The sequence below is a fragment of the Enoplosus armatus genome, chromosome 10 (genome assembly GCF_043641665.1).
Source record: "Enoplosus armatus isolate fEnoArm2 chromosome 10, fEnoArm2.hap1, whole genome shotgun sequence".
Lineage (NCBI taxonomy): Eukaryota > Metazoa > Chordata > Actinopteri > Centrarchiformes > Enoplosidae > Enoplosus > Enoplosus armatus.
This window is the reverse complement of record NC_092189.1, coordinates 15,041,036-15,059,078: the sequence shown is the minus strand read 5'-3', so window position 1 is coordinate 15,059,078 and position 18,043 is coordinate 15,041,036. Positions and strand designations below refer to the sequence as shown.

At 41.5% G+C, this 18,043-nt stretch overlaps 1 protein-coding gene across 1 annotated transcript in view; it reads right to left on the bottom strand.

Annotated features, from left to right (window-relative positions):
* fgf13a (fibroblast growth factor 13a) overlaps positions 1-7,109 on the bottom strand; it is an 85,150-nt gene extending 78,041 nt beyond the window's left edge. The window contains exon 1 of the mRNA XM_070912821.1: positions 7,061-7,109. Coding sequence (XP_070768922.1) covers positions 7,061-7,109 — 49 coding nt within the window. The remainder of the gene's footprint in view (positions 1-7,060) is intronic.
* Between the last annotated feature and the right edge of the window lie 10,934 nt (positions 7,110-18,043).

The window sequence follows — 18,043 nt, the reverse complement described above, 5'->3', positions numbered from 1 at the left end:
ACCATCAGCACTACAGAGGCCTGCTGGCCAGATAGCCTCTGTCTCCCACGCCTGCTCAGCTCCAGCCTGTAGCTCCTGTTTATTACCACTGGTCCAGCCTTATCACCTCCCTTTCGTACCTCGCATTAATCCCCTTTATAATTTTCACCAACTTTAATTAGTCCATGTCCAGAGCAATTATTAATCCCGGGCATGATTTAAAATAAAGAATCCAGCAGGCCATAAAACCTTTGTACACTACACGATTTTGAGACCTTGACTTGGCTCAGAAGTATTTCACCGGTGATGCTCTAAGCAGAAAACGCCCCTCTCTTCAGTCTTTAACTCACAATGATTCTACAATAGGGTTCTTCAGTCCCACCAGGCTCTGTGCAGGTTGTCTTGGATGACGACTGCAAGTCTTTTATACAGTGACCTTGGAATACTGTAATTGCTTCTGTGACCTCTTTGTGCCGTCAAACCTCCAACAGCTCTCCGCAGTGCCACACATGGTCTGTTGTAGTTGTATTTATACCATTGGAGTGCATGAAAAACTTACCTGAAGTATAAATTAGGGTTTTTGCAATATGTTTTGCAAAAAAATATTATTCTAGCCTGAGGCAAACATGATGAAATTTCTTGCATCTACAGTACAACAACTCGTGCCTTTACAAAAATAACCACTTGAAGTGTTTCAGACCTTCCGTGGTGCCTTATTGTGTTTGGAGATAAGTGAAGAAGACATCTGTGGCATTCAGCTCCTGTAGAAGTGCATGTGGCACATACTGTACGCGATCTGAAAGCGGGATCAGGGTGGTGTGTGAAGGCTTACAGGCAAATGAGTCAGTGCGGCTACATGCTCAGCTGAGCAGATGAGCTCTTTCCTTCATCTCAGATGGGCTAACAGCATTTGATCTGCGGTGAGCCCATTAGCACTTGGATTGTCACACGGCTGGCAAAGGTATTATATGGGGACAAACTGATTCTGCCATTTCTTCTATAACATGAGTGTAAAACTAGACAAAGTCATTACAGTGTCCTCTCTCTTTAGAGCAGCAGAGGAAAGCAGACCAGATAAAGACACACTTTAGGACCATTTTCTACTGATGTCATCTTTGTCCAATTTAGCAGATAATAAGCCATTGGCAAAACTGTCATGTCCTCCGCTTCCTCGTCCCTGCAGCAGATGAAGACTGCTAACAACTCTGCTTCTATTGGAATTAATAGGAAAGGGTTAGTATGTCCCATATAACTGATGTCAGTGTAAAGCCTTATGTGACGTACTGTAGTTTTGAATATACAGTGAAAAATTGTGTGCCATATTTCAGTGTTCTGGCCCTGTGGAGAGACATCACTTATTGTTATCAAGGCAGTTTGACACACATAACCACAATTACAGGGGATTATCTTTAGATGGGATTAACTACTGTAGCATGGAGTGCATTTCTGAAAGTAAAAGTGCAGTAATCCAAAATCCACAGGTCAGATAATCCAACACCTATTTGTCAGAGTTCAGATCTGTGCCACTATTTTGATTAAAGAATTCAGTCGTAGAAATTAAATTATTATCATGTGCAATGTTCAACATCAGTGGGCCACAGATACATCTGAAGCAGGCGATAGAGAGAAGATAATTTGGCTGCTCTTAACACAAAATCTATGCAATTTATTATTGAAAGAAAACATATTTTGCATACGATAATTTCATTAAACGTGAAAATCAAAATACTCTTTCTTGTCCCTCACAGCTACACTAACATTTTTAGATGGCTGCTTTGTGAGATTACATTAACACACAGCCACGTCTGCTGCCGTGTCTGCGTGTTCCAATGTTTGCGGACACAGCAGCGAGATTCAGCAGAGAGCCAGATGTTTTAACATTCATGGCCATTTTGTTAACGAGGATTAAAACCCTTCAATCCCTCTGAGTGACAATATTTAGTGAGGAAGCCAAATGACATGACCGACTTAGAGGAGTATTACCACATCAAGAAAAGACGAGTAAGAAAAAAGATGGCAGAGAACCTCACTGAGGAAGAGAAACAAGCTATGCAGGGAACCAGTAACACCAGTGACATGTTTTCACTGGTTCTGTGGCCTGGCAAATTACAACCAGAGGCAGGCAGGCATGTAGGCACTACATGGGGACAGCTCATAAAGCCATTCACCCCAGAAGACATGCAGCTCTGTGGATTACCAGCAGGAAGCTGACTAATGCACCAGAGCAGTCAGGTATTTAGAGATTTTAGGGACAGAACACTTCTGGCAGTGATGACGTAAGACGTGCGTGATAACATTTCAGAGTCAAGAGAAATTACTAGGATGCCTGGACATGTTGGCAGATATATTTCACCACTAACTGATCAATAATTAACCCCTTTAAACTTTGGCACAACCAACTCCAGCGATGTGGTTGGCATGCTTAAAAAAAGAACACAATTTTCTTCTCAAAGAAACAAATTGTACAAAAATCCCCCAGAGAACACGACAGACCGGGAACCAGAAGCCAGTGCAGCAGCCGTCACAGGGCACCCCGTGTCACTCAGAAACCTAGGCTGACGGAGGAATTGAAAGAGAGGGGCTCTCAACATTCCCAAACAGCGATCAGCGTGCAAGTCAGCGATGGAGAGTGGCAGATCTCTGATGCGAAGCGAGCCAGTTTCCTCCAGGCAGTGTGGCCGGATCTGCGTCAGTACCGGGAAAGCATCTGACAGCGAACAACTCCACCACCCTGACACCACAAATACTTCCAGAAGAACGTGTCCTCACAAACCCCAGTGTTTACATGTGGCAAACTGTTTTTGTTGTGTTGAATGTATCACTGAGAATATAGATACTTGAACTGTAATTGAGTACTGTAACTTTCATCTACTTTAATTTTTAAGTATTTTTCTGAATTGCATGTTGTTACTTAAGATTTTTATGGATTTAAATCTACACCATGCCACATGGTAATTTGTGCTCATGATTTACTGTGTTTGGTAAGTCAGTCATTGTGACATGTGGTAGTCCAAAATGTTCACTGTTTAGATTATGAAGTGCACTAAGAAGGATATAAATGAAAAAAGCCTGAACTGAATTTTTGTAATAGTATTTTAGAGAGAAATAATATTTTTAAGCTGACCCTGTGAAATAGCAGAAAATCCTGTGAAGCTTGCTGGGTTCAAGATTTATTTGGAATCCAAACCCTGGGATTATAACATGAGGACCCCCACATGAAAATCTCTTGCACTACCAGTTGAACTCACACACACCAATGTGACTGCACTACAAACTGTAGTGTGTGACGCTGTAACCTGTCAAATATGCAGTGTGAGATGCATACGTTGACTGCTGCTCACAGCTAAAAATAGAGATTTTAATATTATACAGACACCTTTTCATACGAGTAACTTTACTTCTGCTTAAATTCCTGCAAAATATATGTATTTGTGCATGTCCTCTTTCTACCACTGCAGATATCTTTCACACATTCAGTTAGCTGACAGTGCAGATATTGACTACATATGAAATGATGTCATAATAATGAAACAATGGCCTAATCCTCCCTTGACCGCATGCTAATCAAAGGGGCTTCTGTGAGATCCAGCCATTAGATCGAAAGGTTTTAATGACACCGTAGACAGCGTGTGGATTTTAGCCGATGAGATTAGAGCAGGAGCAGTGTTGTGGAGGACAGAGCTGCCTGCATTGTGATTAATGAAGCAGCTCCAAACTCATCTCTGGGCATCTATTGATTCAGCTCTGTGGCTGGCAGCGCGCCGAATTAATCTGCCTGCAAATATGCAAGACTTATGCCTTCTGCTCCGCGCGGACCTGCAATCGGAGGCGGACATGAATCCACTGGCTGACACTCTCACCCGAGAGGGGAGTCTATCAATACACTGCGCTGAGATGAAGTGCGAGGAGAGTGACAGAAGTGCAGTCAGAGTTCTTTGCTCACATAATTGTGGCATTTATGAACTATCTGCAAGAAAAACACACGGGGAAAGTGATCATGAAACTATCCACGTTGGCTTCTGTAAACTGATAATGTAAAATGTGATGGAGACTATTAGATTAGATTGTATTAATGTCATGACAAACAGTTAGGGTGGAAATGTCTGCATAATTGATGCACAGTGCATCAATACAGCACTGTTAATGGGCCCAAACAAGAGTTCATGTAGCTGAGTTTTCAGGCTCTGGAAAGTCGTAAAGCTGAGAGAGTGCGTACGTCATGCTTTGACACTTTGTCTGCACAACTTAGCTTCACAAGGACAGGGGGAAACTAACACAACCTGATTCACTGGTGTTGATATTGGAGCTCCACGCCACACACCGCCTCCTCCTACCCCACCATGTCTCTCTCTCTCTGTCTCTTGTGTGTCTTTGCATACTTTCTGTTCTCACATGTACTGCTACAGGATGAACTGTGTCCTTTCTGACTGAGCCACAGAGGAGAAAACAGATTACTGTCATGAAACTCATACTCGCCAAGCAAAAGAAAAACCCTGTCGCTGTGATTTTGTCTTGAGTTGCACAGTTTTAATGGCATGTCAGTTTCTGATATGATTACTGCTGGGACCACCATAGAGAAAATATATTAAATCAATATCACTTGAGTTTTCTTCCCCTCTATCCAATTTATATTCTGCTTGTCCCCATCAACCTTTTCTAACGAACAATAAAGAACATTTTGGGGTTTTTAAGCTTGTCATTCATTTTCCATGATATGCTGTAGTTATGGATTATCTTGAATCAGTAATCTGCTTTAGTTGGGTGTACATGTTAAGAGAACTTGATATGATATGAGGTAACTGAACGCCTAATTAACAAGAAGACACACAACTAATATAATAATGATTACATACATTCATGTGTCATTTTAGCAGACATAGCTGAGACACTCCAGTTCGAGACTCCATAAAAGTATTTTCAAAATGAGATAAGAGGAATCACTTCTCTCCTGTAAAAGCAGGGCAGTCAGAAGCTTCAGTGGGCCAACAGCTTGCAGAAAAAAAGCTGTGGAGATGGCAGGTGGTTCCGGCTTTAATGCACTGTTTCCCTGAAAATTGCCAACGTTGGCAGGGTCAGCGCTGATTTTCCCCCGTGCAGTTTCTGCTCTTGTGCCATTCAAGTCTCTGATGGAGGGCAGCTGGCACCAACTGACCCTCTCAGTGATGCAGATAGTGAACTGCAGTTTTGTTTGTTTTCCCTAAACTGGGAAGGCAGTAGAGCCGCCCCAGCGGCTATGCATCTATAAAACTAGACCACACTTTGTTGAGCATTCTTGGTTGAGGTGAAGATGTATTTATTTCATGTGAGAGTTTTGGAGATGCCGCTGCCCTAGGGCTTAAATGAGTCAGCCATTCACACATGCCATTGATTTCCAACAGGAGATGAGAGGGAAAGTTGCTGCGGAGGTCAATCTTGAAATCAATTCTTTTGAGCATATTTTGCTCACTGTATTGTCGGCAACACATGCCAGGCTATCTCTGTCTTATAGCTGGTGTGCTGTTTTGTCTGAGCTTCACAAGTTCATTTTGTTAGGTTTATTTCTCAGACACCACGAATAAAAAACATTAATCACACACAAATTGTTATATATTCCAAATTAAGTTGGTAAAAAGTGACTAAAACAAACATGACAAACACTGATATATATAGCAAAATAATATTTTTTAGCTATGTATGTGTGTTTTTGTCATAATTCATTAACAAATGAATGACAGTAGTTAGTGGAAGATGATAATTTGTGATCATATATATTCCTACTGTGAGTGAGTGTGAGTGCAGTCTGCAGTGTAGTAGCCCACGATAAGGTAAATATTCTAATCTCAGTAGTTCATCGTCTATTAATAATGGGCCTCTAAGCTGCTAGTAGTTCTGGATGATAATAAATGGCATGGACCAACTGAAGAAACGCTCCTGCCCACAGGCTCTACTTAGTGTCTCTATAGTGCCATCATATAGTGCTTATAGTAGCATCAACAGGCCACATCATCACTTGTAGCAGTGCTGCCAAAATAAGCCAATTAGGTGTATTAATTTGCTGTGAGCACCTTAAACAGAGCTGGAACCTGACAACAAGGAGATCCTTGAATTGCTTTACTGTAAATAAACAGGATGCAATGGGCAAGCTGCCACAGTGTCAACACAGGCTGCTGTTATATTATACTACACTCAGGTGAACCGTGTTGGCAATGGAAAGCCATGAATCCTGATTCCAATAAAGGCTAAAAAGACAATGGACTCCAGTCTGATGTTTGAGGGTGAAAATCGTTGCATACGCCTGGAAACAGATTTACTGACGCAATAAAACTGCGTCATTGTTAACCAGCACATGATTAGTTTATTATTTTTTTCTAATTGTTTAATAGAAAAACCAGCACCAGGACAAAGGTGCAGTAACGTGTGTGCCGGCGCGTAAAGTGTCGTGCACATCCTCCGGTGTAGATGGAGCGGTTGCAATGATTCGTCCCGCCAGGTTTCTCTGGCAACCCTGTGTAGTCAGTTTACTTCCTATTTACTGAGAGGTAACCAGATTTTGAAGCCATGGGTCATAAGATCATAAGATCAGGCTACGACACCGAAAAGGCTGCGCGCGTCATGGTCGACCAGATGTGATGAGAATGTGCGAATCAGTATGCGGATAAGGTGCGAGCGAGAAACACAAAGGGACGTTTCAACAGGATGCCAGTGACACAAAAGGATATCACTGTCACCATTTCAACGGCATGATGTTTACTTTTAATGTAAAAGAAAAACATCTGTATTCACAATCTGTGACACTGTCTGCTCGCTTTGCCTGTCTGTCTCTCTGTCTTTGACGATCACCAAGTCAATGCAAGTGAAGCATGTGATCTCAAACCAACACATCGTGCAGCGTACAGGCCTACAGTAGCAACTGCTTCCATCTCAAACAGCAACATCCACATGCACCGTGCTGGGAACGGCTCACCATCCTGTGGCTGATACTGGTTTCAGCCTGAAAGGGTGATTCGAGCGCCATGTATAGGGGATGAATGGGTGCCATGTCGCGTTAAAAGAAAACTGTGATTTTAGGGTTAAAGCAGTCTGTGCAAGGCTCGCCTCTTACCCTTGGAAGCATCCTTGTCTTCTTTAGGCTTCGCCACTTTTCCGCTCATAGATCCCAGTTTGGATGTGTAATTCCCGATTTAGACAAGAATCGCAGTCCTTTTAATTGCTGGCCGTCCTCAGTGCAATCCTTAGCAAAGGTTCCAGGTGCTGAGATAAGGGTTCTGTGGAGAGAGAGAGAGATTCATCAGGAGGTTCCTTTCATAACACCAGAGCAGCGTTCGGGCCATATGAGGAGACAATGGACCGTGGGAGCTACTCTGGAGGCAAGGTGTTTATCAATTGGACATCAATGAAAGCATCCAACTATTGATGCTCTCTGAACACACACACACACACACACACACACACGCCACGATTTCAATAAACAGCAAGAATCAGCCACAGTGTGCCTGTCTCAGCCTTTAAAACCACGCTGTAACCTACCTTATCTCCTCCACGTTTTCTGCTACATCAATGCACATTGATGAAAGGAAACGCTCCCACCATGAATCCCGTTATGTTGCATACAAAAAAAAAAATCACGACCTGCTCTACTGTGACAAAGGAGAGGAGCAAAAAGCTGCGAAATGGAGCGCAGGTTTTTTCCCCCTCAGAGGTCTTCAATCAGCGTTGAAAAGAAAAGAAAAATAGAGGTCAGAACACTGTGAACCGTCCTATGTACACACAACACCCGGGAGAAATGCCATGCAGTGCAGCGCAGGGCTTCTTGTCTGAGGCTGTTTCCCGCTGACGAGCTGAGCTCCTCTGAACGCTCTTCATGCAGAATCAACAGGGTACACAACGTGAGGGAGCGCGCGCCCCCGTCGCACCGTGGACATTTGTTTGTTTGACTTCGGTGTCGCCGCCGAGACGAAGACGAGCTCCCGTCCGCACATGCAAGTCTGTGTACTGTGAGCCGCGCTGCCGCCGCGGTGAGGACTTACAGCGGGAGGCTGTGCCGCATGGCGCTCACCATCTTGCTGTTGCTCTCATTCAGTTGTCTTTGCGGAGCTATGCGTCATCCCATTCACATGCAGCCTGCGCATTTTCTTCTTGTATGATCTCAAGTGTTCCCTGTGACTTTATCAAATGCACGAGATGTCATTTGCTACAATCAGCTGGCTGCAGGATAAAAGTGTAAAATGTAAATGGCAGACTAATCCACGTCGCGGTTCATAATATAGGTTTGTTTGACAGTTTAAACGGGAAAACTTGCCAACATTTCATTAAAAACGAAATATTTCAGCAGATTAGGCTTTAATCTCCAAAAGACCAGCCTGTAACAATGTGCTGCCCTGTAAGTTTATAAGGTAAACTATCTGTTGCATAGACTAATACTACTGTTGCATAAAACAAGATCACTTAGATCACTGCAACAAGATAAAAACTTCATCATTGTGTAAATGACAGCTTGGTTCTACATTGGATATCCATCAGGTGTAACATTTCCGTCTTCTGCACACTTTACAGATGCTTAAAAGTTTTCTGATGACAATGTGGGACAGCAGACAGTTTAGACTGAAATATCCACCTTCACAAAAGCCTCTTCATCATGTAAACATAATATTTGAGCCCATTTTCTCTAAAAATGAATCTAAAATAAATCTAAATAACTGTATGACAGTGACATTTAGCTTGTTTTCAATGTATATCAACATCTGACTGACATCTTTGTTTACTAATAATGAAAGTTATTCTCTTCAGCATGTTGGTGTTCAGAAGTGTATTTGAGTTTGAAAGCTTGAAGTATGTCGGGTCCTTACCTTGATAAAACCTGTAAAGATGAAGCCTAAAAGTCACACCTCATCCGTCCCCTCGACTCGTATTAAACCGTCCGGTCCCAAATGGTGAGTGAGCGACGCTTACAGTCAAAGATCTCCCAGCTCCTCTCCTTTGTCACAGTAGAGCAGGCCGTGATTTTATTTTTGTAGGCAACATAACAGGATTCATGGTGGGAGTGTTTCCTTTCATCAATGTGCATTGATGTAGCAGAGAACGTGGAGATCTTATGCCTGTTTCAGAAAGTTGACACTTGTCTAAGCCTAATAAAAAATGCCACAGTACAAACTGCAGTGAGACGTGTAGGTTCTCCCAGCATTTTCTGTCATTTCATTTATGACAAAAAGAACAGAAGTATTTGTTCCATAACATTAAGAGAGGCTCAAGCAGCACGTCAGATCCTCCTGCAACAAGCAGGTATCTTGTTTTGTCATCAGCCCACTCTTTACCCAACTTACAAAAATCATATTTCCTTATTCACCCCTTGCCTGTCTAGACATGCACAAATGTTTGGTTTTATTTGCCCAGGCTTTACGATATCTGTCCCCAAGATTAGTGTCATCACCCCAGCACAGTGGAGGTGAATTTGTGAGCTTTGAAACAGAAATATGTTTTTCCAGAAACTGTGCAGTGGATTATCTACTTCAACCAAAGAAACAGCCTTCTCTTTTGAGAACATTTGACAGTGCTTTCTGCAGATTATCAAGAGAAATTTTACTCTAAAGCAAAGTTTATAATAACAAACAAACAGGATCTGTCCCTGCACGAGGCCTCACTGTGGGGCAAAGCTCAGCTGACACTGACATATCTGTTTACTAATAATGAAAGCTATTCTGTGCAGCATGTTGGTGTTCAGAAATGTATTTGTTTTTGAAAGTCCTTACCTTTTAAAACCAGTAAAGATGAAGCCTAAAAGTCACACCTCATCCTCCACTTGGACTCGCATTAAACGGTCCAGTTCCAAACGGTGAGTGAGCGACGCTTACAGCCAAAGATCCAAATTGTTTTCAGGCCTCTTCATCCACGTTTAAGGTCTCTGTAATGATTATAATTCAGAGTATTAATTTTTATCAGCTGTCACTCAGAAGTCCCGGTCCAATCCCACTCTGATGTGTACAGACTTTGTGTCACATCGTTCAGCCCTGCAGGTCTGTTAGCACTCAGTGGCAGCAGAGGAAAAAGACCTGCGGGTTGAGGGTTACAAGATCTATATGATGCTATTTATAGAAGAAACAGGACTCCTTTCAAACTTTTTTTCTCATGCTCAAATCTCCCTCAGACGACTAAGGCACACTGTGGCCTGTTCGGCCTCTTTCAACGAGTGGCTCTGCCTCAAGTGGTCAAATCATTATGTTTTAAAAACAGAATTTACTCTTCAGTTCACTTATATTATTTCTCTATAGTCATTAAGACAAATTGAACTCAGATTAAGCTAATATGTAATCCCACCAGGCTTTCAGGAACATCTGAGGAGAACTAAAACATATTGAAATACAGTTGTTTTATTCTGCTGCATTGTTTTTGTCATACTGTTAGCGAGAGGCTACACTATTATCATTGTTGAGTGAATGCATAAAACTGTCTATTTTTGTATCTGGCATTTTAAATGGATTAATAACCATTAACCCTTTCAGCTCTGGGCCAAAAACTGATCGTTTTTTCCTCATTCCTGTTATGTGCCTCTTAAAGTCTCTCATTAGCTTCAAATATGCTGATGTGCTTAAATGTACTGCACATCTTCTTTATCAGAATAACCAGAACTATTTGAAAATGAAGATTTATTTGATGTGAATAGTTGCAGTGAATATTTATGATGAGTTTTACATCTATTTAGAATTTGGCTTCATCTAGAAAACAAAATGTTATCACACAAAACAGTTCATTACAGTTCTGAAGCTGTCAAATGGCTGTATGTCTTCATCACTTAGCTCGCCAACAGGAGCATTGTCATACATGCACACACAACGCTTGCAAATTATAAACACATTACATCCATTAAACGAGCAATGAGCTCAAGGAAAATTTGCATTAATATGTATGAAAATCATTATATGTTTAGAAGCTTGTTGAGTGGTCTCAACCATTATAGTGAGACAAAAACATTAACTGAAGTTTAACCAAACTAGATTTTCGGTTTGCGGTTTCATTGTATTTTATCACAGATAGAAATGTATGATATTGTTTCCTTAACTTTTCATGGGATACAAAGAAGAATTGGGACGTTTTTTGCGGGACCACAATTAATAGTCACTTCAGTGGTGTTTATACTGTTGAGCTGGCAAAATGTCAACTGAGCGAAGCTGCTGAGTTCATGAAGAAGCTGTAATGAAAAGGATGGTTGATATATGTTGAATTACACATACATGTTCCAAAATGTAACGAAACGTTTCAAGCAGCATTTTAAGTGTTTTTAGGTGGCGCAGATGTTTGCGTTGTAATATCATCATCAGACTCCAGAAGGTGCTGGTGACTTCTTGCCTCACATAATGAGTGTGGAGATGTCGTGGAGCTCTGACTCACCGGCAGGGCATGTGCATGTATGTTGGCAATAAGGTATGAAGAGTGAGCGGTAGAGAGAGTGTAAATGTCAGTGGGTTGTGTTCCCACTGTGTCCATGGCCTGTGGCCCCCTTTGACCTTTCCAGCAGGCCATCGCTGTACAGTGCTACATTCACCCCCAGCCTGTTTAAAGCAAAGCCCTGCAGCCCAGTTGGTACAGCACAAACAAACTCCTGACTCACACTCTGTCACCTCTGATGTCACATCACAGGCTGTCCACCGATGCCACAGAATAACCCTGAATCAACTCCTGTTTGTCTGCTGATTGCAGGATTTCTGCTAGAAAATGACCTGAAGCTCGCGCTGCCCTGCACACGCACACGCAGCAAACAGGTCTATTGTAGTTCTTGTTTTTTGTCTTGTATAATCATTTATCATGTTAAATGTCAGGCTAATACAAACTCAGCAGCTGTAGCTCCATGATGTGTAAACCATTAACTGATAAATACCTCTTTATTAGAACGGATATTCATATTGGGTTATTTACCAATACACACTTTTATTACTGTAAGAAATTCAATTCAATTCAATTCAATTTTCAATTCAATTTTATTTATATAGCGCCAAATCACAACAAAGTCATCTCATGACACTTTACAAAATAGAGCAGGTCTAGACCGACTCTTAGAAATGTTGGTAACACTTTCTATGAAGGCCATATCTATAATGCATTATAAGGACACTCATAAGATATTGTAATGCATTTATAAGGCTTCATAAAACTCTATACATGTTTATAATCATACTTATAACAAGGTTTATAAAGTATTATAAGTGATGGACATAATGTATCACAAGTTCAGCATTCATAATGCCTCCACACCTCCATGCCAAAGTGACAACAGTGTTTGAAAGAAGAATCCTGAGTTACACAGCACATTACAACCACCATGACTTTAGCCAGTTAAAGACGCATAGAGAACTGCTCTAACGTCTCAAAAGAGATTATAAATTCTACGTTTCTGAAATTGGAATTAAGTCTCGCATAGTTATGAGGACTGATGAGCAGTATTTTCTGGCTGCAAGTAAAGACAGAAAAGAAAATCCCAAAGATTATCAAAGACCATCTGACCAGCGGTACAAGACTGGGGTAGTAGTAGTAGTAGTAGTGTGAAGCAGGGTGTTGCTGTAAGTGAGCACGTGAGCTCAGCCACGTTCAAATAAAAAATCACAGAGAGTCTCTTTAGAAACCAAACCAATTAAAGACAGGATCCGTGCAATGAAGGAGAATGACGATGTGCTGCCTTTTTCATATCATTATCAATCTTAGAGCTAGTTTGTTCTTGCTTTAGGGTATGGTTTATTAGCCAAGAGAGATTTTCAGTACGTTCATGCAGTCATTCAGGTACATGGAGCTCTTAATTTAGATGCTCTTCATAAGCTTTTAGGAGCTACAGCCCTATTGTTTTGCTGAAAGTATATATTCATCATGGCAGTCAGCTCAAAATCAATTTCTAATCGCATGGATAACAGCCACTCACCCCATCTGCACACTGAGCTGACGTATAAATCAGCTGCATAGGATGACACACTAACACGCTGGACCAATAGCGAAGGAGCTGCTTTATTTGTAACTTGGCTGGACTGAAAATCACCTCAGCTGATGTTTGTGGGGGGAGCAGTATGGATGCTGGGAGGCATCATCAGTCCTAAAAATCATTCTTTGGGACGGGTGGTGCTGTGTCGGAGGGTGATTAATGCTCCATTGTTGTGCAGCGGGGTTAGTTGTCTGCCTCCGATTGTAGGTGTTAGCCTGATTCAAGCTCTGAGTGTGGCTGATAAGGTAATCAGGCCGGTTCTGTTACAGCAGCTCTGATGACAGATGATAGAAGCTGGAGGTCGAGGAGTGTTTGTTGAATTTGTGTCTCTATTTGTTGTAATATGGGAGGATTTATCACAAACAATCTTCTGTCTCACAGTTACATTAATCACTACATCTTGTGACTCACTCTTATCAGAGAATTGCATTTTTAGTAATTGCACATTAACTGACTAAATTGCAGATTTACTCAGTAAATACATGGAAACTAGAAAGATGTAATTTACTTTGGAAGTTGTTACTGTCGGGAGATTATGCAGATTTATGCAAGAGAGGTCAGTGTCACATGTTTGGCAAGATGCAAAGCAAATAAAATATTCACATGTTGTCGGCATAAATGAAAATAATGAATAATAGCTGAGTAGTAAATGTAGGTTAGTAAAAGCCAAGGACTGAAAATGAAAATAAAGGCAGTTGTGCATGTTTATGTGTTTCCATAGGCTCGCACATAAAAATGATGGACCTCATCACACACTACTTGTAGGACTGTTGCACCTGCTCATTTATCTCTGAGCCTCACAGCTCAGGCGCACTGACCTCAGTTCAGAGGGTCAGAAGGTCAGCAAGTTATTTCAAAACTAAAGAGGTCAGGGTCGAAAGGTCCGACGTGATGTCGTATTTCTGTCACGTCACCCTATAACATGCCACATAATTGACTTGGCCGCTCCCCAGATTGCGTTTTTATATCTGTCATGTCACAGAGTCGGGGTGTATTTCAGCTGTGGGACAGATGATCTACATGTAGTCGGTGCAGCTGACATTAACCTCTGGTGATGAAGTCTTCATCATTCCACTGGCAGGCCAGTTATTAGCACCTGAAGCATGTCTTACCATGAAAATGGTGGAATTGATTTATTATTATGAAAAAATTCATTTCACCCATTTCCACCTCATTGGCTCTGTCCAGTGTAGCTTTTTTTGCAAACTCATTTTTGACATTCAGCAGGAAAATAGTGAGCTTTGCAGGCACTTTCTGACCAGGAGGGATGGGAGCTCCACTTTTCATTAACGGTGGCTGAACATCCCTGAGCCCGGCAGCGTCTGTCAGCTCGGCTGCATCACGGCTCACAGAACCAGGAGTGAATATGAGCTCTCATTTCTTAGGCATTCACAATAGTGCTGTGTTTCTGGGTCACTATTGGCAAGAGTAAGTACGGCCAAGTACACATACTCAAGCATATGCAAACCCAGGCAATAGATTATCTTCATTTGTCCCACACATGCACAAACAGTTAGGGACAAATAAATATGAATGATGCATTTACAAATTTAGCTAAACCTATGAACTAATTAGACCAAGCATTACTGGGTCACTGACCCACCTAGCTATACCTGGTTTAATAAGTTTACCATGGAGTCCATACCAGTGAGGAAATACAGTATTTACTGCTATTTGAATACTTGATTTTACTTGAAATTAGATATTAGAGTTATTTCTCCTTATACTCAAATAATAGTGTGTAGAAGTCTTCCACCTCATACAGGAAGTGATCATAATCAAGTCATTGATTATAGTAAATCAACAGAATATGACATTTTAAATGCCATAATATGTTTACAAGCGCATACATGTGTTTAAATGTCCTTTCTTTTTTTTGCCTTTTACTGGCAGGTTTTTCTTCTGAAAGGCTATTTAAGACTAATTTTTTTAAGGACTGTGTTGTGAGCCTGTGAATACAAACACTACCTCTCCGTCTTCAGCAAAATATAAAGCCAATTGTTGGTTTGGTGGAGATGCATGTGGGCAAGTGGGGGGGGGGGGGGGGGGGGTGAAACATCAGGCTTTCAAATTACTGAAATGACTGTACTAATTAACGGAGCGAGACTCCCTCAAATATCACATTAATGTCAATGACTTCATCTGGAGGAGGGGGGTGATGGAGAGGAGTAGTGCTTTGAGGTCCGCAGTACTTCTTTTTACAGCTCACATCATACGAGCTCCCTGTGGATATTACTGTACAAGCTCGCAAGACTGAAGTGTTGTGAGAAACGCCCAGTAACACGAGAGAGGATTCAGTCTTCCAGCATCAAACAGACATCACATTTCTCTTTTTTCACCATCACAGACCAGCTCCCTGCCCAAGGTTTCGATACTACTGAAGAACGCTGTGTTGATGATGATGTCGGCCACAGTTTCAGAGTGTGTACATCACCAAGAAGAAAGTTAGGCTGCAACTGTCCTCTGAAAATGGCTGTAACATGGACCAAAGTATCAGTGTTGCTTTAAAGGGATAGTTCCTCATTTTTCTAAAAAGTCTTATTCGCTTTCTAGCCAAGAGTTAGATTGATACCACTTTTATGTCTGTCTGGATGATTAGCTTAGTTTAGCACAAAGACTAGAAAGAGTTGTCATGACCATGTCCAGCCAAGAAACAGCCCAAAAAAGTGTCATTTTTTTCACTTCTGCTTTTGTACGGATTAAATAAACGAGATATAACATGTTGATTGTAGTGAGCTTCAGAGGTGCTGGTAAGCGGATTCTTTTTACCTTTGGAGAGAGGCGGACTAGCTCTTTCCTCTGGTTTCCAGTCTTTATGCTAAGCTAAGCTAACCATCTTCTGGCTGTAGCTTCATTTTTAACGGACACATGAGAGTGGTATCAATCTTCTTCACATCTAACTCTCAGCAAGAAAGCAAACAAGCGTATTTCCCAACAGGCACTGTCGAACAATTCCCTTAAACATACTTTCCTCTGTGTTTGTGTTTTCTTGGCATTTGTTTTTGTTCATACCGAGTGAATATAATCTCCCCTTAAACTCTGCTGTTTTCCAGCGGGTGACATTGTAGAGTTTCTTTCTGTGTCTCATGAGGATTTCACATAAAACGAACACCTCATTTGCCTGCACCTGATGATATGCTGCTCTCACTTTAGAAGCATGCACAATCTGCGATGAATCCAAAAGTCTAACTCTGCGTGTTCAGTCTTCAGTTCCTGTTATGTTCTCGACAGCAGCAGCTCATCTTCCTCAGAGACTGCAGATGGGTTGATCTCCCAAAACTGGCTCAGAGGGGAAGAAAAGGGGGGGGGGGGATCATAAACTAACCTAGATAGACAGAGTGCTTGGATGTCACCAAGCATATATACAGATAGCTTAGCTTTCTTCTCATTGCTTGCCTCTGTGTATAAATATTAACATTTACTTGTGATGGCCCGAAGAAGCCCTGAGCTCACGTCGTCCCACAATAAAACCTGGAAGGAATGGCTGATCTAATTAAACAGAACTCCTTTCCTGTTGCCCCAAGATCTCGTTGCATCATTCAAATGTCACCATATACAAACTCACCAACACTTCACACAACACTAGTCAATTAAAAACCAAAATATAATCCAGTCAGGGATTATTCAGACCACTGACAACTATATTAGTGTGATTAGAATAAGACGACAAAGTGTCTGTCTTTGTAGTGGGAGCCTGAGAGCTGCTGCCAAAACACATAGTGAGTGCAGATGCAAGGTCACTCTGGGAGAAAGAGTTCCTGCAAAAGTTACAGACCGTCTAGACACAGTAAACTCTGATTGACACAGTCGACGTCTTGACGGAAAAATCTTCCTTTTTGTGAGTTTTTCATCCAATCATAATTCTAAATACAGGCCTGACTGATGTGACAAACCTTTTACAGCAATGAAAAACATCAAGGATTTTTCAGATGTATTAGTCTTTGTTTTCACATTAAAAGCCCTGCCCATCAACTTGAAAGTGATAATAGGTTGAATTTGTATTTTTGGTAATGCTGTCATCTTTTTGTTTATATTCAGATCATTGATTGTGCCTTTAAATATTACAAGATTAACTAGAAGGAATTCAATTATGACTGTGTGTATTTGTCGCTGTACAGACCCCCCCCCCCAAAAAAAAAAATCATGCTGCTCTTGTTTGAGCTCTGCAAACATTCAGATTCACAACTACAGAAGAAGGTTTTACCCACAGCAGAACATAAGCCCTCTGCAAATGACACCGTGTCCCTGGTGAAAGACTGAGGAGATACTGCACAGTGACAATCAATATCACTGAGCAAGCATCAGAGTTTTTATTATCTGCGAAGGCCCAGACTCGATCCCCAACTGTAGAGACTAATCTAATTGGAGCTGACACGCACACTCCCCAGCTGTGCGGTGCTGCCAAAGAAAGAGAGGAGACAGAGATGTCGAGGAGTTCTTCGTAAATCAATAGTCAGTCACAGGCAATTTTACTTCCTTTTATCCATCCATGCATCCACTCCGTCCGTCTAACACGGCCTTGTTAGCGTGCTCAACTCACAAGCCATCACCTCAGTGCTAATAGCAAAAACCATTGTTGCTCTGTTCTCCCATAGTGAGCCCAGTCAGTGGTCTGCATCCACTGCATACATTGTATATTTTTGACTTTTATTTTATATATCTCATTTCTAAATTTACGCTACTTTTCTATTCCTGAATGGGAGCACCTGTGACATGTGTAATTTCCCCCCAGGGATCAATAAAGTATTTCTGATTCTGATTCACTCTGCTATTAAACTAGGCTGAGAGACTTTGTGGAAGTAGTTGGGGTTATGAAGCCCACAGCCTCTCCATAAAGCTCAGCAACAGACTTACATTTAGATATAGGACACAACGAGGGCAGTGTACATACTGTAATGTTTTCGACTATAGTTGGAATACCTGTGAAAATGTTGTAAAATCCGGTTATTCCAGGCATCTTTGTTTGGTCACCAGGCACAATCAGAGTAGTGCGAGTGAACTTCTTTACTCTGATGTTATTCATCCTGGCTGCAAGTGATTGAGAAGCTCTTGTATTGAGCAGACGGTGTTAATTACTCAAGTATGAATTATTCAGCCTCTGAACGATTCAATGAAATATAAATGCCT